Genomic DNA, 21270 nt, shown 5'->3' with positions numbered 1-21270 from the left:
CTCAATTTGCTGCTAAGAGGCATACCCCTGCTGATTTGATCATGGATTAAACAGGCTTGCTTGACCAAATCCCTGTTGCTGTGCAGTTGGTCATTCATGGTTGCAAAAGAGCACTGACTTCTCTTTCCTCCTTGATGGGAAGAATCACTGCCCCTTCACCGAGAGGGCCTCGAGATCAGCAAGCTAGTGAGGAAAATCATGGATATCAACTCAGGTTGAGCCATTTTATAGCACATGGCTGTGCCACGTCGCATCTTAATCCACACCCTACCTTGACCCACACTCTGCCTTAATTCATGCCCCGCCTTTACCCACACTCTACCTTGACCTATGCCCTGCCTTTACCCACACTCCACCTTGACCCACGTCCCATCTTTGCCCACATCTCACCTTGATCCTGATCTGGTCTTTACCCATGCCATACCTTGACCCACGTCACTCCTTGATCCGTGTCCTGCCGTGTCATCAGGTGACTACATCTCCCAGAGAGTTTTTTCTCAGTGCAATGCAAACCTGGTCAGATCTGAAAGCCCAGAGGTCAGTTCGTGTCATTCCACTTAGAGGCACTTGCCTGAGATAAATGGCAGGGCTTTTCAGTTTTTATTTGCTTTCTTGGTTCCAGTTAATGTAAACATCCTATGTCCACAGTCCTGAACTATAATAATCCTCTTCAATCGTATTAAAAATGAAAAAAGATAGAGGGTAAACCATCTGTGGATGTTATGTTTTCACTCTTTCCTTGTGTTTATATATTGTGCATAGAAAAATGCATCAGTAATAACCTGCAGAGAGAAGGAAAGATGGGCTACATTCCATGGACCTGCAAGTTTTGGAGTCAAACTGTCCCATTATTATCTTAAATAATAAGGGATCAGAAATTAACTACTGCTCGCCTCTGCTTTCTCATCCTTTTGGGAAATTAGTGCAAAGTTGTTTCATTAAAAGTTATAAATTCATGTGGCGACTCAGCATCATGTAATTACCCAGTAATTGTAGATTATAATCAACAACTCTAGAGCTTTTTGAAAGGTTTTTCTCCCCATCTCCAATTGTCTCCTCTTCCTTTCACCTCTTTGTTGTAGTGATTACTGCTCTATTTGAAATGACAGATCTTTGGTATCTTGCCATTCCAAATAAACGCATCTATGAAGTGATCTGTGCAACCATGTAGCCTCACAACCAAACAGAATTTTATTCTCGCCTGAAATATCACTCATCACGGGAAAGAAATGGGCAATTGGAAATTCTGAATGAGCTTTCCCCTCCCTACACCATGGTCTTTGAGTCCTATTATAATCCCCCATTTTCTGATTCAACTGAGATTGGGCAACTCGGAGCTGGAGTCAAGCTGGGACTTAATGGTTTCACAGAATCACACAGTGCAGAGGAGGCTCTTTGGCGCATTGAGTCTGCACCGACACATGAGAAACACCTGACGTACCCACCTAATCCCATTTACCAGCACTTGGCCCATAGCCTTGAATGTTATGACATGCCAAGTGCTCATCCAGGTACTTTTTAAAGGATGTGAGGCAACCCGCCTCCACCACCCTTCCAGACCGTCACCACCCTTTGGGTAAAAAAAGTTTTTCCTCACATCCCCTCTAAACCTCCTGCCTCTCACCTTGAACTTATGCCCCGTTATGACTGACCCTTCAACTAAGAGGAACAGCTGCTCCCTATCCACCTTGCCCATGCCTCTCATAATCTTGTACACCTCGATCAGGTCGCCCCTCAGTCTTCTCTGCTCCAACGAAAACAACCCAAGTCTATCCAACCTCTCTTCATAACTTAAATGTTTCATCCCAGGCAACATCCTGGTGAATCTCCTCTGCACCCCCTCCAGTGCAATCGCATCCTTCCTATAATGTGGCGACCAGAACTACACACAGTACTCCAGCTGTGGCCTCACCAAGGTTCTATATAACTCCAACATGACCTCCCTACTTTTGTAATCTATGTCTCGATTGATAAAGGCAAGTGTACCATATGCCTTTTTCACCACCCTACTAACATGCCCCTCCACCTTCAGAGATCTATGGACACACTCTCCAAGGTCCCTCAGAACTTCCTAGTGTCATGCCGTTCATTGAATACTTCCTTGTCAAATTACTCCTTCCAAAGCGTATCACCTCACACTTTTCAGGGTTAAATTCCATCTGCTACTTATCTGCCCATTTGACCATCCAGTCAGGTGCTGTTTTTGTAGACCTGTCTGCAGCATACAATACAATGAACCATAGACATCTCCTCTGCAAGATCCTAGAGATGGCAAAAGATATTCACTTAACAGAGTTGTTAGAAAGCATGCTTCAGAATCGCCAGTTTTATGTTGAACTAGGTGGGAAGCGCAGCAGGTGGCGTATTCAGAAGAATGGTCTTCCTCAGGGAAGCGAGCTTGCACCGCTGCTGTACAACATCTACATGAATGATCAACCTATAGATGGTGTCACATGTTGTTTTATACATGCTGATGACTTATGTGTCACTGCCCAAAGCACTGATTTTAACACCGTGGAGAAAACGCTTTCTGAGGCCTTGGAGGGACTAACATCCTACTATGAAGAAAACCACCTTCACACAAACCCATCAAAGACACAAATTTGTACATTCTACCTCAAAACCCGTGAAGCCAAATGCCAGCTTAAAGTAACCTGGTGTGGAGTAACACTGACACATTGCAAACACCCTGTCTATTTAGCAGTCACCCTTGACAGATGCCTCACCTTCAAGAACCACATCAAAAAGACAAAGGCAAAAGTGAGCACACAAAACAACATCCTGAATAAGCTCACTAACACAAAATGGGGAGCAAGCTCGAAAACATTTCAAACCAGTGCACTTGCTCTTTGCTATTCCACTGCCGAATACGCCTGCCCTGCATGGGAAAGATCTACTCAGGCTAAGAAGATGGATGCCGTTCTGAATGCAAGCTGCCAACTTATCACAGGTTGTTTAAAAACAACAAACACCAACAGCCTATATATCCTGGCGGGTGTCCCTCCCCCGATATAAGAAGAACGGTAGCCAGCAAGAAAGAGCAACTCCGTCAAACATCAGATGAGAGGCACCCTCTACATGGTCATACACCTACACCCAGCTGCCTAAAGTCAAGGAAGAGCTTCAAGAACAGTGTTGTTCCATTACAATCAACCCCATCTGAAGCCCGCATCGCCTTGTGGAAAGACCGGCTCGCCAGTCTCGAACAGCTCCCAGCGATGGAAATTCTACCGGATGAAAGCCTTCCCCCAGGAACTAATTGCAACTGGGCAACCTGGAAGTGCCTTAACAGACTTAGGACTGGTGTAGGTCATTCAAAGGTGTCACTAAGCAAATGGGGATATACAACCAGCCCGACAACTTGTGAATGTGGAACTGAGCCACAGACTATGCAACATCTCCTGCAATGCCTATCGCTAGAGGAACCCTGCACTGTTGCAGATCTTGCCGAATTCAACAACAAGGTGCAAAAATGTGTCCAGTTCAGGCTGGGCCATGTATAGACTGTCCATGGAGAAGATAAAAAAAACCATCTAGTCTATATCTCCCTGTAGCCCAAGACACTCAACTTCACTGTTAACCGCCTGGCCGATCTTTGTGTCATCCGCAAACTTACTAATCCTACCCTCCACATAATCATCTATATAGTTTATATAAATGACAAATAATGGGGGATCCAGCACAGACCCCTGTGGTACGCCACTGGACACCGGCTTCCAGTCACTAAAGCATCCTTCTGTCATTACCCTCTGTCTCCTACAACTAAGCCAATTTTGAATCCACCTTATCAAATTATACTGTATTCCATGTGCATTTGCCTTCTTTATAAGTCTCCCATGTGGGACCTTGTCAAAGGCTTTGCTGAAATCCATATAAACTACATCAACTGCACTACCCTCATCTACACACCTGGTCACCTCCTCAAAAAAATTCAATCAAATTTGTTAGGCATGACCTCCCTCTGACAAAGCCACACTGACTATCCCTGATCAAAACTTGCCTCTCCAAGAGGAGATAGATTCTCTCCTTCAGAATTTTCTCCAATAGTTTCCCTACCACTGACGTGAGACTAACTGGCCTGTAGTTCCTTGGCTTATCTCTACAACCCTTCTTAAATAGCGGAACCACATTAGCTGTTCTCCTTTGGCACCTCCCCCGTGGCCAGAGGCGAATTAAAAATTTGGGTCAGAGCCCCTGCGATTGCCTCCCTTGCCTCCCTCAGCAGTCTGGGACACAAATCATCCGGACCTAGAGATTTGTCCACTTTTAAGCCTGCCAACATCTCCAATACCTTGTCACTCCCTATATCAATTTGCTTGAGAACCTCGCAGTCTCTCTCCCCGAGTTCAGTACCTTCACCCTCATTCTCTTGGGTGAAGACGGATGTGAAGTATTAATTCAACACTCTAGCGATGCCCTCTGGTTCCACCCATAGATTGCCCCCTTGGTCCCTTATGGGCCCTACTCTTTCCCTGGTTATCCTCTTCCCATTGATATACTTATAGAATATCTTGGGATTTTCCTTACTTTTACCAGCCAGAGCTTTCTCATATCCCCTCTTTGCTCTCCTAATTGCTTTCTTAAGCTCCACCCTGCACTCTCTGTACTCCACTAATGCCTCCGCTGATTTGCTTCCCTTGTACCTGCTAAAAGCCTCTCTTTTCCTTCTCATCGTAACCTGAATATCTCTGGTCATCCATGGTTCTCTGGGCTTGTTACTCCTTCCTATCACCCTAGAGGGAACATGTTGAGCCCGTACCCTCCCAATTTCCTTTTTGAACGCCCCCCACTGCTCCTCTGTAGATTTCCCCACAAGTAGCTGTTCCCAGTCTACCTTGGCCAGATCCTGCCTTATTTTACTAAAATCCACTCTCCCCCAATCCAAAACAATTTCTTTTTCCATAACAAACTTAAACTGCACCATGTTGTGGTCGCTATCACTAAAATGCTCCCCCACCACCACCTCAGCCACCTGTCCGGCTTCATTCCCCAGAATTAGGTCCAGCAATGCACCGTCCCTTGTTGGACCTTCTACATATTGACCTAAAAAGTTCTCCTGTACACATTTCAAGAAATCCACTCCATCCAAGCCCTTAACACTATGTCTATCCCAATTAATGTTGGGAAAGTTGAAATCACCTAATATAATTACCCTATTGTTATTGTTTTTACACACCTGCACAAATTGCGCACATATTTGCTCCTCAATTTCCCGCTGACTATCTGGGGGTCTATAATAAACACCTAACAATGTAGCTGCCCCTTTTTTATTCCTAAGCTCTACCCACAAAGCTTCATTTGATGCCCCCTCCAAGATATCATCTCTCCTTACTGCAGTTTCTATGGCTCAGTACCACAGTAGGGGTTATATTTAACATTGACCCATTAGAAGAGCGTAAAATGCTTCATTCCACCCCAACCCCACACACCTTGCCACCTGCCCCTGTTTTCATGACCTGAATGCTTTTTACATGCTAGGTAATGCATAAAAATAAAGCAATAATTAAAATATTTTTTATGCCCAGATAATCAGGGGATGCTTTATTTTCTTTAAAATGTAAGCAAATTTACTGTCTTCTAGCATTATGCTGGCACAAGTGCTTTTTAGTTGAATATATTTGGGGGGACTTTTGAACAAGGTGATTTCAAATGCAGCTTAATCTCTCCATCATTTGCAGAATGACTGTAAATGTTTAGTGTTGCAAACTGTAAACCAGGAGAAACACACAGTTCCCCAGAATATTAATGAATTCAGAATGTTTCCTGAATGAACTAAAATAAAAGTCTAATAAGTCGTATTATTTGTTTCAATGCCAGAATCCTCCCTGAGTTCTGCGAGAGCAAAATGTCTTTGCTAGTCAACTGAAATGCATTCTGAATCTCTTGTCAAATATAATTAATCCTCTGCTTTCTCGGGCAGTTGTAAATTTCTTTTGTACAGAACGGGTCGGTGAATAGGACTAGGAAAACCTCTGGCTATCCCTCTTACTCTGTGCTTCCGTTAGTCACTTACACACACACACACTGCACGCACGCGCACACACACACACACCTCACGCACACACACAATTACAACAGTTAGGAAATGGAATAGAATTTTTAAGCTGGTGACTTTACCTCAAACTTCATTAAGATACTTCCCCCATTCCCATTGCTCCAGCATGCTCATTGAGCATTTAGCTGGATGCATCTTAGGCATATGGACTTTACCATGGACATGGCTTTTGACTTTGAAGAGGGGGCATGAAACTGGCAGCATCAGATCGCTGCCCATCACACATCCTATCCACTTCCCCTTTGCAGTCAACAGGGGGCCCATCTGGCAGTGGGCTATCCTCACAGAAAGTTTCTCCTGATATTTTTCACCCTCATCTTGGAAAGCTGACCTCCACGGGCTGCCCTTTTCCCTTTGCTATTGTGTGCCAACGTCTGGTAGCCTGCTAGGCTGTGATTCACAGGTTTGGAGTGCATGCTCGAGGGACTGATTCCACCGTTGAGTTTGATGCACCTGTATGCAGTGTTCTGGCAGCGACCTCACAGACTCAAGAATTCACATAGGGCGGAACCTTCAATCTCGGTGGGGGAGTGGGTGAGGAGGGTAGCTGCAGTGAATCAGCTGCCCTTTACACACACCACCCAATTCTCCTGGCGTTTGAAGTCACTGAAAAATAAAATTAGCTTGGTGTATAACAAGTCATTGAGCCGCTATCAGAGTTGCCTGTTCCACCTATACTGTCAAAGTCCAAATTTCACCCTACTTTATAGTCACAGTCGCAGTGAGATTTTGACTAATCCCAATGAGGAATGGAATGGAGGAGCACAGCAGCACATTAAAAGCATTGAAAATCAGCTCAAGCTTGAAACGCTCAGTGCAAATCACATTTACCAGCATATGGGGAAAGATATCAATGCTGGGGGAGGGGGTCATAACCTGTGCACATTCCGCCCCCTCCCCTCAACTGGCTTGTTTCCAGGATCAGTCCCTCATTGTAAACCCTGTGTAAAAAGCACCTTGTCATATTTTTATTTTAATAAGTACAGTTCTGCTGCTAAGAATATAGCACAAGGGTGTGCCCTCGTATTGTTTTCCAATCTGGAAATATCCCTCTTCAAGGATCATTTATAAACAAATTAACCTGAAAATAAAGTGAGTTATTTCCATTTGATTTTTGTTAAAATTGCCATGTTTCCGATTTCAAGGTAATTATATCCTGCAGCAGCAATCCAACAACCGTGGATTTTCTTTCAAACAAGCTCAGGTACACAAGATGTCACCTTTTGGTCTATTCAGTGAGACAGAAGTAAGTTGAAATTGACAAGAAAGCCTTAGGACTAGAAATATGGCAGTTTTAAAGCAAATCATTTGCAGGGCGATGGATTGTAACATATAAATTAAATTTGCTTTGCCCTACTTAGTAACAGCAACCCTGTACGGGGTGGGGAGGGGGGGAGAACGCATTGGGAAAAATATGACTCCTCAGTTTTGATATACTTTGACACAATGTAATATCTTGTAGTATATTTTTGATGTGTTTCATAGTAAGGCAATATATATTGAAATACATTTCTTTTCATAAGGAGAGCATTATCTGGTACTGCTAGGCATGACAATAAATCAGTATTGCTTCACACTCCAGTAGCTCCACATTCAAAGACCTGGAAAGAAACAGTCTCAAGGACAGTGGACATGAAGAAAGTGACCAAACTGACAGTGAGCATGATGCGCATCGAGGCCTGTATTGTGACACAGCTATCAATGAAGTGTTGAATACAACTCTCAATTCCACTGGGTCTCAGATACCTGAACAAGGTAAGATGATTAAAGTACAAGTTCTGTCGAAGGGTCATGAGGACTCGAAACGTCAACTCTTTTCTTCTCCGCCGATGCTGCCAGACCTGCTGAGTTTTTCCAGGTAATTCTGTTTTTGTTTTTGATTAAAGTAATGTTGGCAAGGTGTCAGCAAAGAATTGGTGGGTGTAATGAATTTCTCATTTGTACTTTTACATTTTGAGAATTATGACGTGCGCTGAGTTTACTCTGGTTGATTCAAAGGCATTCCTTGCTGAAGAAAATTATTTCAAATTAAATAATACAGGAGGTGCCCTTTACACTATTTTAATTTGAATTAACAAATAACTCAAATTAAGTAATTTTGCACTTAGACTTTGCTGGGCTAATTTGTGAAAAGTTCTTCAAATTCAAATAAACCATTTTGTGAATCTTCTAAAGTTTATTTATACATTGACTCTTGTAAAACATATTAAAATCCATTTGGATTTTTTTAAATGATGGCTTTCAAATCATATAAGACTTTCATCTTGTTATTGCTTAAAGGGGCACAGTCTTCGTGAGAATGTGATTGGCTTTGTTTCTTCCCTCAAAGGGTTTGTCACGGAATACACATTTGGTCACAGTGCCTCGTGGCTATTTTAATACCATTTGCAAATATTTTTTCCTTAAAAGCTGTGCCTTTAATTATCTTTTCATCTGTTCTTGGGATATGGATGATAAGCATGTATTGCCTATCCCTCGTTGTCAGGGAGAAAGTGGAATGGACTTTCTCCGTGGGCTGCTGCAGTGTTTGTGGAGATGGTGCTTTCATCATGGTGTTAGAAAGGGAAATCCAAGATATTGATCCAGAAAAAAGCAAATAGCGGTATATGCCCAAGTCAAGATGTTGTGTGACTTGAAGGGGGAACATGGAGATGTTGATGTCCTGAAGACATGTTGCTCTTGTTCTTGGTGCGAAAGCTCGCAGGTAAGGGAGGTGCTATAGGAGTACCTTAGTTTTGTTGATATGAAATGATAATTCATAAGCTGTCTTCTTTTGTGAGACAGAGATGTAAAAGTGTATTGCAGAAAATTAAGCGGATGTTGCTTGGGAGGAAAGAGGTTAGTGGATTGTGATTCTTCATTTTTGTGTTAAACCTCAGCATTAAGCAGACGGTGCAAATTCTTGCCATTGGGTTGTTTGCGATTGAGTATCATCCAATGCATGGGGTAAAGGCAACTTAAATACAGCTAAATGAAGAAGGCATTGATCTTCACTATTTCAATGAAAAAGAGGAAAACTAAGCTGATCTTTACATCACTGTATCAACATTTTGGAAAGGATGAGACCTCACTGCCCATTGATAGGGTTTGTGTTATAGTTGACATGCCCATGGTTGTTGTAAATTTGTTTAAAGAAACAGAAGAAACTAAAACTTTCCAGAAGTGTGCAGCACCGTTCACTTTCCATTTATCTATGAGAATATCAGTAGGTACCCTGTAAAATCTAGCAGTCTAGATGCAAATGTATCATTTTAGACATGTACATATCTAACACATCAGGATGGATGTCAAAACTTTGGAGAAGATGTTGAGGAGATTACTAGAATGATACCAGGAATGAGGAACTTCAGCAATATGGAAACATTAGAGAAGCTGCTTTGTTCTCTCAAAAACAGAGAAGGTTCAGGGAGGTTTGATGACTCATATTATATCATGCCTGTAGCATGATACGATGTCCTAAGGCACTTCACAGGCGTATATATAAATCAAAATTTGACACTGAGCCACATATTAAGGCAAATAGCCAAAAGCTTGGACAAAGAGGTAGGTTTTAAGGATCACCTTAGAGGAGGAAAAAAAGACAGAGAGGATTAGGAAGTGAAGTTCAGAGCTTAGGGCCTTGACAACTGAAGGCACAGTCACCAATAGTGAAGTGATTAAAATGGGTACCCTCAAGACACTATAATTATAGGGTCATAGATATTAGAAGGTTGTGTGGTTGGAAGAGATTACAGAGATACGGGAGGTTGAGGCAGTGAATGGAATTGAAAACAAAATTGGAAATTTTAAAGTTGAGACATTGCTTAACTGGGAGCTAGTATAGGTCAAGGTTTGAGTTGACAGGCAGCAGAATTATGGATGAGCTCAGCTTTATGGAGAGTAGAACAGGGGAGGTTGACCAAGAACGCATTGGAACAGTCAGGTTTACAAGTAACAAAAGCATGGATAAGGAGTTCAGCAGCAGATGAACTGAGACAGGGACAGAGTTAGGCAATGTTACCGAAATGGAAATAGGCAGCCTTGATGATGGGGCAGAAAAGTGGTGAGAAGTTCATCTCAGAGTCAAATATAACTGTTGCGAACAGTCTGGTTCAGCCACAGACAGTTGCCAGGGAGAGGGATGGAGTCCATGGCGAGGGAGTGGAGTTTTTAAAATAAGAGGCGTTCACAATTATATGGGCCTTGATTCAGTACCTAAGGAGAAACTGTTTCTATTGATGAATTGGTTAATAACCAGAATATACAGATTTATTTAAGTCAAATGAAAAAAGAACAAGAGGAGAGGTGAGGAGAATATTTTTAAGCAGAGAATTGGTATGACCCCAATAAGATTCAATAGTAACTTTCAAAAAGGAACAAGATATGTACTTGCAGGGCCATGGGGCGAGAGCAGGGGAGTGGGAACAATTGAATAACTCTTTCAGAGGACAGGCACAATAGGCCAAATAGCCTCCTTCGGTGCTGTAAGATTTTATGATATGGTTGGTGATCAATAACCTCACATTAGCCTCCTGTGGTCCCCTTTGGGTCTAGGTGTAATTGAAAGCAGGCACATCTGATATTGGGTAACACTTTTTTCAGGTTCCTGAGTTCACCACAAAATCTCAGCATTCAGCGAGGACATCAGCTCTGTTTACTTGTGTATTTTTTTTCATACTTAATTAAATTTGTGATCAAATATACCAAGAAAAGGTACTTTCTTCTCATCTAGCTAATGCTTAAAAAGTAAATTCTTCCATCTTATTTTGGTTGTATTTCCCTTTGAAGAATGACCATTTTAAGATCCAGTGGATCTTAGCATATGTCAAACATTGGGCCATCATTGAATGGCTCAGTTGAAATTCCCACAGGCCAACATACTAGATATCCATTTGGAAGCGTTCACACCTGAAAATTGCAATTAAAACAAATTCCTGCTTCTACCTCTGAAGGCACAATAAAGAGCAGCTCAGGGGTGTTGTTACAATCATCTCAACTGATATCAGAAAACAGGTAGATCAGGCCCAGACCCTCCTGGTGTCATTGGCTTATGCTCAAACAAGTCAAAAAGAGACAGAGAGGGTTAGGAAGTGAATTCCAGAGCTTAGGGCCTTGACAGCTGACGGCACCGTCACCAATAGTGAAGTGATTAAAATGGGTACCCTCAAGACACTATTATTAGAGGGTCATAGATATCTCAGAGGGCTGTGTGGTTGGAAGAGATTACAGAGATATGGAAGGTTGAGTATACTTACCAACTTAAGTCATTAAGGACTATTTATGAGAGATAAGGGAGGCCGGTTAGTTCAGTTGGCTAGACAGCTAGCGTGTGGATCAGATTAACACTAACAACATGGGGTTCGGTCTCTGTTCTGGCTGGAGTAAACTCTAGTCCGGCGCAGACATGATGAGCTGAATGGCTTCTTTATGCACCGTAACTGTTCTATGGTTCCATAGGGCCTGCCTCCTTGCCCTAGCAGTATTGAAAATCATGGCACTTTACCATGGTTTGGCGAATAATTGCCAAGAACCTGAGTTCAGGCAGAGAACTCAAGAAGAGCTCAAGATAACTCAGAATAGAGGTATTATATAGCAAACACCTGAAAGAGATTGCCCATGTGGTCTAGCATCGCCTTCAGCTGATCTACAGCTATCTTCTTAGCAACTTCTCAGCTAGCAATGAACACACTGTCCTCAGAAATAGAATTTGAAATAAAAATCATATTTGCAGAGCTTTAGCACCATGTCGAAAACGTGAATTTCCCTTGGTAAGTTCAGCTGATTTTCCGGAGCGGCAGCAAACATACTCACTGGAAAAAAATTACAATTATGTGAAATAGAAAATGTCACAGCTACTAGCAACATAAAATAAAGTATCTCCACCATGGATTTAGCTGGACAAATCCAGGTGACAAAACCATATATGGGTTGTGGCCAATGGCACAAATGTGGTAGTGGCCATGATATGCGCTTCACAAGAAAGAGGGGAGATATAGTGCGGGCCAGATACTTAAGCTTATTTAAAATGCAGCCTGTCAGATTTTGGTTATTTATGCGTGGGATGTGGATGTCACTGGCTGGGCCAACATTTATTGCCCATCCTTAGTTGCCCTTGAGAAGGTGGTGGTGAGCTGCCTTCTTGAACCACTGCAGTCCATGTGATGTAGGTACACACACAGTGCTATTAGGAATGGAGTTCCAGGATTTTGACCCAGCAACAGTGAAGGAATGGCTATATATTTCCAAGTCAGGCTGGTCAGTGACTTGGAGGGGAACTTCCAGGAGGAGATGTTCCCATGGGTCTGCTGCCCTTGTCCTTCTAGATGGTAGTGGCCGTGGGTTTGGAAGGTGTTGTCTAAGGAGTCTTGGTGAGTTCCTGCTCTGCATCTTGTAGATGGTACACCTTGCTGCCACTGTGCGTTGGTGGTGGAGGGAGTGAATGTTTGCGGATATGGTGCTAATCAAGCGGGTTACTTGTCCTGGATGGTGTCAAGCTTCTTGAGTGCTGTGGGAATTGGGGCCAATTGGGCCAATCCTTGTGAGTACCAAATAAACTGCAATGATTTCCAGCTTGAATTTTATATAACATGGAGAAATATTTAATTTCATAAAGGCTCCAAATGTAAACAATGACAGCAATAGCATGTAATTACATAGGATTTGTACCCTAATAAAATATTATTCGTGTGATCAGTAAAAAAAATTGACAGTGAACCAAACAAGGATACATTGAGCACAGGTGACCAAAATCTTGGTCAAAGAGTTCAGTTTTAAGGAGTGCCTTAAAGGAGGAGAGCGGCAGAGAGGTCTATGGAGGGAATTCTGAAGCTTAGGGCCTATCAGCAGAAAGCATGACCATTAATGTAAAGGGGCATAGCAAGTGAAGGATGCACAAGAGATTAGAGATGGAAAAAAATCCGAGTTCTCGGAAAGAGCAGAATATCTTGTAACCGAGTCAGGCTTCCTCTTGTATGATTGATTCAGATAGTGATTTTTGTGGTTCAGGCCTGACTTCAGGCTCAGGGGCCTTGGGATGAGTTCAGATTGAATCAAATATCTACACCAAGGTTGCTTTGTTCAATCCTGATTAGCACTGCACTAACATGGAAGAACATACAGCTGTGTTGGACAAAATAAAACAAAGAAAACATTTCTGAGGTTGCCCAGTTTTTACACATTACCATTCATAACTAATGGGAAACTGTGTACAGTCTGTGGCAGAGTTTTACCTGTCAGCGTGCCACTGAAGATTATGCGTAACGACTCTCAAAGAGGCATGTTGCGACTGCATCAACCTAAATGTGCCAGATGTCTGACATTAACCTAGCATGTAGTATTTTGTCACACATTACTCATTTGAAAAAAAATATTTTCCATAAAAGAATGCAACAATTGTCCTGGTAGTTTTATCAGTTTATTGCACCTTTATGCTCATGGGTTCTATTACAGAGACCGACAATCAAGCACGTTGTCAATATTTTGAGGAACATATTGCAGCTGATGAGGGAACTGAGAACAGGCCATTAGAGTTCATTGAAAAACTGAGGGTTTCGGTTCTACTCATGCAAGCAGCTTGTATGGGGCACTGTTGTAATTTTGGTCACTGTTTTGGCCATTAATGCAGCTAAAACTTTTAGTTGCTGCCTTTCTCCTCTTCCCCCGTCTCCAAGTCAAATGGGATTGGTTTTAACGATTTCTGCATGGGTACCTATCCGTTTTACACCCCAATCAATTGAACTGAATGGAAAGGGAAAACAGGGTGAAAAATGGACAGTCCAACCCACTGCCAACCACTGGGACCAGTTAAAAATGACCCTTAAACTCTATTGTAAGAGTATTGCCACTGCAACTCATATTAGAAAACGTTGGATATGTTTCTATTTCGAAATAATGCTGTTTTTGAATAAACCAAGGGCAGAATTTTACTTTCGGCATGCGGGCATGCGCTTGACATACCGGAGCGTAATATGACGCGTGATGACGTCAGGCGTGCGTCCCGATGTAATCGCGTGATATTTCATTTGACGGGCACGTGCCAGAGTCACCGATGATTGAAAAGCCTAATAAGGCCATTAGGGAGCTCATTACAATCAAATTAACACTGCCCGTCGAACCTCACAGTTGGTGGACAGGCAAAAAGGCCAAGTGACCTTTACATTTTTTAGGAAACCTCATCCACGAGCAGGATGAGGTTTCCGAAAGCAAATAAACATTAACTGAAAACTTTATTTTTGAATTAAAAACATGCCCCAGCTCATATGACACTCACATGAGGGGATATGTTTTTTTTCACATTTTTACTGTCTTTAATAATTCTTTTAAAAAGTGCTTCAATCTTCAATCTCTCTTCAGCTCTGTGCCTCAGGGAGATTGAAGCGCTCTTTCACGCGCATGCGCAAACTGCGTGCCAGGCCCACTGTCCCTCCTCCCCCCACCCGCACAGGTAATGCTGAGCACCGCCGCTCATGATCCATGCAGGGTGGGCCTTAATTGGCCTGCCCACGTGAAATTGTGGAGTGGAGCCGATCGCGGGCATTGGTTTCCTGACCGCTCCAGCTGAGCCCGCCCAAATAAATCTTTCTGCTATGGTTGGCCACCAAAAATTGAGTTTAGCTCCCATGACTGGATGCCAAAATTTTGAGTTACTCTAATACTTTCAGATGGAAGCCATGGTTTCAAAGTTTAAACTCATTCGGCTAGTTTTCCCCCAAAAATGCAATCAATATAAATCACAAAAATGACATTAATATAAAATCTTTAAATTTAGGAATATAAAAAAAATCAGGAACAAGAAAGCCTTTTAAAGCTTGTATCTTTATTACTGCTGCCCTTTTTGATGTATATTAATGATGTGGACTTGAGTGTGCAGGACATAATTTCAATTGCAAATTCCACAAAAGTCAGAAATGTAGTTAACATTGAGGAGGATGGTCAGAGATTTATTTAGCTTTACCTTAACTGCACCATTGAATATGTATTGTACAGGCTCTCCTTGCATATTGACATTTTTCTTTCCAGACTATAAACATTGGATTGCTATAATCTTTCCTCAGTGCTCATCTCCTTTGAAGTTCTATCTTTCTATGGTGCAATATCCAGTGCACAAAGTCTGGTCTGACTAATATTTCTAAATACCTCAATGTAGCCTTGATCTAGTTACATGTTCTAATGTTGTACTCAGTTCTTTTTAAGTTGTTTTGCTATGTTTACAGTATCTGTAAAATGAAATTAATCATCCCTTTCTTGGCCTACCTATGTTAATGTTAATTTGTTATTTTGACTGTGCAGCCTAAGTATTCTGCAAACCTTTATTGCACTCTCTGTCTCCATTGTTCTACCTGTTTGAACATTAGCAGCAAATTTGGCAAACCATAGTTGGTTTTGGTTGGAGTCAGGAAGTTGAGACTAAGCTCTCTTCACTTGTAGCAGCAGGGGATAATTAGACCAGAGCTTGATGACATAATTCAGCCACTTTAAAATCATATAATCTGGCTTTATTTGTCCATTATAAATTCCTATGTTCACATTTATGCCATGGGGATCTTCAGTATCTGCTTTATCCTTGATATTCTCAAAGAAAACAGGATCTTCTCCTTCTAAGACTGTGTTGCCCATTTAAGTTACTGCTGTTCAGGTATTTCTCTAGCTTAATTCTTATAATAGCTCCCATTAATTCATTTAGAATTGATCCTAGACTAAAGAGAATGCAATTGTCAGAGTCAGTCTTGTCATCTCCTTTTAAAATTTGCTGCTATACTTGTATGTTTGAATTTCCTATGAAATTTCAACTGTGCGCTGTGATTTTTCTGTGATGTTAACCAGTGCCTTCCAAGTTCCCTACCTTCATGACTGGAGGATATATGTCACCTAGTCAAGGGATTTGTTGGTATTGACACACACCCCTCCCCTGCAAACCTATCGAGTACCTGTCATGCCAACTTCAAAATGACTGTATTGAATTTGCTACAGACACTGAGCAAGAAGTTAATACTATCCACCTCGCGTAAATGTCAGCAGAAAATATACAGTGCACATTTCAAATTTTACCCTTCAAAATTTTCTTATAATTATCTTTAAATTATGCCTTCTTGAAATATTCATTTACAGGTATGAAATTGGAATAATATAGTAATATTTTGCTCAGAATTATCATCTATACCCATTTCCAGGCATGTGTGTACATACTGTGTTAAGTAGATACTGTCTAATTGAAATAGATCTTAGCTAAACTGTCACCTACTCTGTATCTGATTAAATAATGCAACCTGATCAGTACTCTGTTCAATTTTACTTGTATCATCTAGTTAACTATAATTTAACGTGCATTTTGTTGGAAAATATGGTCTGCCCAAGAATTTCATGACATTGGGAGTAAACATAGCTCTAGAGATCTATTTATATTTTTTCCTAAAAAGTCAAATTTGGTCATTAATATTTTATCCAACCTGAGAGTAGTTCTTCTGTAAACTTTGCTAACAGAAAGAACCTCAGCTTCAGTTGAGAAATTTCACAAGTTCAATCATTTTTCCTTCATTGACATAAAATTCAGGGCCACTGGTTAGAGTGCACAAACTCAAAAAAGCCCGCAATACGGAAAAATGTGGGATGAATGAAGACTTGCCTACTGGTTCCAGATTGTGGCTTTTGGTTGATAACATGTGACCATTGCAGCTCTCAATATAGGTGAATGTTCAATCACTAACTGACTCCATATGTACAGGGAAATTTATTTTGCACCAATAATTGTTTTGCCTGGCTTAGCATTTGATATATTTTTGAGGTGGTTCTTCCATTAGCTAATTTTCAGAGATGCCCATCCAATTCCAAGTATAATCCTTACTTGTGATACCACATCATAAAATTTTGCAATTTGTATGTTAGTCCATCCAGGAAAACCAGCTATCAAACTGGTTGCTGCTGCATTTCATTAGGTCCTGTGGATTTAAAATACAGAACCTTTGCTCTAAAATCTAAGACTCCACATCGTATACCAGTTGCTGATTTTTTAAGCAGTTAGGTTTCTCATCCTTCAATCCTTTAATCAACTTAACGAACTTTTCCATTTGCAAAATATTCATGTCTTTCCATTAAACATTATTTGAAAGATTATTTTCTGGCATATGTTTTAGTCAGTGCGTAAATGAACAGGGCATTGCTGCATTTACATTTTACAGTAATCTCAGAATGAATGTATTTTATTTTATTTTGATGCAGAAACATTTCTGCTATTTTCATAAAGCATTGTTTTTGTTTGAATAAAGATGCTACACTAGTTTAATAATCTTTTCCAGGGAACTATTGAAGATCAGACTGGTAGCCAACCAGTTGTATTACTTTTCCGTCAGTTCAACTGCTTGGAATGCACAAAACCCAGACGTCTGTAATCCTGATTGACGATACATTTTGGGCACAGCTGAAGTGTTCTCAGTCTCTTTGATCTCTAATGAGGAGATTCCGCAAGCAACTAGACACTTGCCTCTTTAGCACAGGAACACTATGTTCTCCATATCAGCTTTCAAGAGGGTAAAACTTTTTTGCAGCCTATTAATAACATTGCAGGGTTTGTATAAAAGGCAATATTTGATTCTCTTTGTTTTTCAGAAGATTCAAAGCCTGAAAAGATTGCTCACAGTTTTCTGTACAGTGAAGTCCCAGATTTTATCTTTTGTCAGAATGACATACTGGCAGGGAGGGTAGGCGAGGTTAGTAAAGGAAAGGAAGATGCTGAGTGAAGGAGAGGTGTTTGATCAGTTAATGAATGGTATGTCCTGTATGTGTCAGAGAGAGTGCTAAATTTCAGGTGTGGGAACAAAGGTCATGCTAGAAAATTATACAGGCTGGAAAAAAGAACAAAGTTAAACCTGTGACTGGTTGAAGTATCGTGCACATGGTGACAGTGGAATTGTTTAAGTGGGAAATCTAGTCTTCTGTTAGCACAGTCAGTCTGATGTTCACACAATCAATCAAAATAGTTAATAAATAAGAAAACAGGTAGAAATGCAAAGACGGCTTGAGGGAAATCTTGATCAGAACTTTACCTTGCTTCCATTGAACAAGACTATTTTTTTTTCTAATTCTATGGTTTATGTTGGAAAGGTGAAAGATTACTGGAAGGGGAAAGTTATCCTTGACCATACTTTCCAATCACAGTATCAAGTGCCACAAAGGCATGGGTCACGGGTGCTGGTGAGTTTATCGAAGAGAATGTTTTTGATTGACATGCAAGCGCTATATAATTAGCATGACTGATGTGCGAAGTATTTGGAGGATTAAAACCACGTGCCACTGTCACCTAATTTTCCAAAAGAACAAAATAGTTGCAATCAGAAAAGTAAACAAACATCAATGCAGATAAAAACTGAACAATAGATTTTCCTGGTTAGTGTAAAAAGGCAGAAAGACTTGCATTTATACAGCACCTTTCACAACTTCAGAACATCCCAAAGCACTTGACAGCCAATGAAGTGCTTTTAAGGTGGTAGTCACCATTGTAAGTTAGGAGAGGCACCAGCCAGTTTGCACATAGCAAGCTTCCACAAACAATGTGATACTGACCAGATAATCTACTATAGTGATGTTCATTCAGAGACAAGTATTTGTTAGTATACTGAGGTGAACTCCTCTGTTCTTCTCCAAAGTAGTCACCATGGGATCTATTGCTAAACTTGCCAGAGTTGAACAGAATCCTGGTTTAACACCTAATTTCAAAAGTAGCAACTCTGACAGTGCAGCTTTCCCTCAGTATTGCACTGCTCGAGTCCCTTGAACCTGCAAACTTCTGTCTGAGAGACAAGAGTGTTGTCACTGAACCACAACTGAAACAGACAGAAAAGGATTGGGCTCTATAATAAACAGGCAAACAGGCAAAACCCCAGATACCAGCTTAAGTGCAGAAGATTGCTATTGAAAATTATTTTAAGATTTAACATTTCCCTGAATCTCCTAAGGCAAAGTAAAGAAACTATTAAATTATAACCTTTATTGGAGAGAGTTCGCTACATTTCAAGTGTAATCTTGAGACTCCACTGTCTGCTAGACAATTGGCATGTGTTACAGTGCTTGCTATGTCATTTTTAATAATCATTTCAAAACCTACATTTATGAAGGTACAAGCTAAACTCTTCATCAAAACGAGGTATTTAAGGTTCTCCACCTTCCGTCCCCCATTACAAAGATGCAACCAAAAAGGTGGTGACATAATACGCAGAATTTTCTGCCTGTCGGGTGGGTGGTGCAGGAGTGATCAGGTCCGTGCCGCCATTTTACACAGACGGGCCAAGTAAGGCCCGCCCAGCGTGAATTGCGGCTCCTGAGGACAGGGGGAGTGGGCAGTCGGTGGCTGGATTGCACTGACCACCGGGCCCAATGGTGATCCAGCAGCCTGTTTTAAAAAGCTGCTGCAGCCTTTCAAAGGCTGCAAACCATGGCCACTGGAAGGGCTCCCCAGAGTGCTGCTGGTGAGCAGGCCAGGCAGGAGGGTAGGGTGCTGTGCCCCTTGTTTTTCTGACGATTGCCTTGCTGCCCTCTGTGAGGATGCGGTGGCAGCACCGCGGGAGGTCCTCGTTCCCAGGGACTGGAGGAGGAGCCCCCCCACCCACCTTTGTTGGGTGGGCCAGCAGAAATTGCCCATGCTGATGTCACCCTGAGAGGGTGGTGAAGAGATGGGTTCTGCCCCCGCAGTATGTGGTACACTGAGACCCACATGACTGTTTTGGGGGCAACCTGGAGGAGCTGCACCAAGGTGCTGTGCTGGAACTCCAGGACATGTCAAAGTCAGGGTGATGACACGCTGGGAGGGGAGCTTCAAGGTGGCGTGACACTGACCGAACTGCTGCTCTCTGCACACCACTCACTTGTGCCTCCTTGCCATGGAAGGTTAGACCGTGTGGTGCCTAATGTGATGTAGGCAGAATTTGGCCAGTGTGGGACAGGCCTAACATCTTTGAGTGTTCAGCAGCAGCAGGGTGAGGAGACACTGGAGCCCTGCAATGTCCCACTCTGGTTGGGGAGGGCCGTCTGCAAAGAGAATCCAGGTACAAGTTGCATTAATCAATGCTCTTCTCTCTTTTTCAGGAAAGGAATGCATAATGCCACCAAGCGGGTGAGGACTGGAGGCGGGCTAGCACAGTTGGCGATTTCAGCCGTTTCGAGCAGGAGGCCCTAGATTTGGGGAGGCGCCATTTGCCCAGCTCCACCAGTATCGGTGAGGCTGGGGTGACAAGGGCAGGTATGTTTGCCCAGCAGTGAGGTCACCGTTGTTTTCCCAACAGTCATGGCAGTGCTGAATTTCAGTGATTTAACTCGGCTTGACCATTGCTTATGGAAGGATGAGCGCATAATTGTCCAGGGGACAGGGATGCATATTGACATTGTCTCCACGTTAACTGATCCAATGTCCTTGTTCTCCCTTTCAGCATCAGCAGAGCAGGGCCAGGAGGAGGAGCAGCAGAGGCCTCCTCTCACACCTGAGGGCTCTGAGGTCTCACCAGCGTCACACCATCTCTGCCAGGCATTAACCTGAGCAGATACTAGCAACTCGATGGGGATTAGAACATCGGCTGGTGTCCCAGGGCACAGCGGTGAGGGCACTTCATGTTACTGCAGGAGCTGGCAGAGACAGAGAGTGCCCATGGCGCCAGCATTCGGAGGACTGCAGAGGACCAGGCACATGCTCAGTCGGTGGTTAATGATGTGCCTCTGGAGTCGTCCGCGATGCAGGAAATGCAGCAGGGTGTGCGAGAGCATTTGGTGGAGATACATGAGGCTATGTTTGGCTTGGCGTCCGTGGTGGAGGAGTCTACGCAGACCTTCACCGATGCAATGAGCCTCATGGCCGAGCGCCATGTGTCCTCTATGAAGAGAATGGCGACTCGTGGAGAGGCTGCTCCAGGAGTCTAATCAGCACTTTTTGGGGATGCTTAGACCAGCAAGCCCTCATATTGGCATTGACCTCAGCTGATCAGTGCCAGTGTGGGAGATGGCCTGGGCACCAAGTTTCCCAGCTCGGTGCCCATCTATCCGCCGTGAGCAGCGAGGTCCGAAGCGACCTCAAGTTGGCGCACGAGCTGCCTGTTGTCTCCAAGGGCTCTTCTCAGGGTGCTCCAGATGAGGGCAGCAGCTCCTCCGCCCATCTTGCCAGTGACCATTGCATCCGATGAGGCTGCGACAACTGGGGAGATGCCAGCTGTGGAGCTGGCAGCTCCGTCCCAGGCAGGGCCAGCACAGGCTCCACAGAC

At 42.7% G+C, this 21270-nt stretch overlaps 1 protein-coding gene across 2 annotated transcripts in view; it reads left to right on the top strand.

Annotated features, from left to right (window-relative positions):
• The window catches only part of pcdh19 (protocadherin 19), a 131798-nt gene that overhangs the window by 92115 nt on the left and 18413 nt on the right, over window positions 1-21270 (top strand). For both annotated transcript variants that reach the window (XM_041195607.1, XM_041195606.1), the window contains one exon: window positions 7638-7810. In XM_041195607.1, coding sequence (XP_041051541.1) covers window positions 7638-7810 — 173 coding nt within the window. The remainder of the gene's footprint in view (window positions 1-7637; window positions 7811-21270) is intronic.

The sequence above is a fragment of the Carcharodon carcharias genome, chromosome 9, assembly GCF_017639515.1.
Source record: "Carcharodon carcharias isolate sCarCar2 chromosome 9, sCarCar2.pri, whole genome shotgun sequence".
NCBI lineage: Eukaryota > Metazoa > Chordata > Chondrichthyes > Lamniformes > Lamnidae > Carcharodon > Carcharodon carcharias.
The sequence above is the reverse complement of the archived record's forward strand: the minus strand, read 5'-3'. Positions and strand labels throughout refer to the sequence as shown.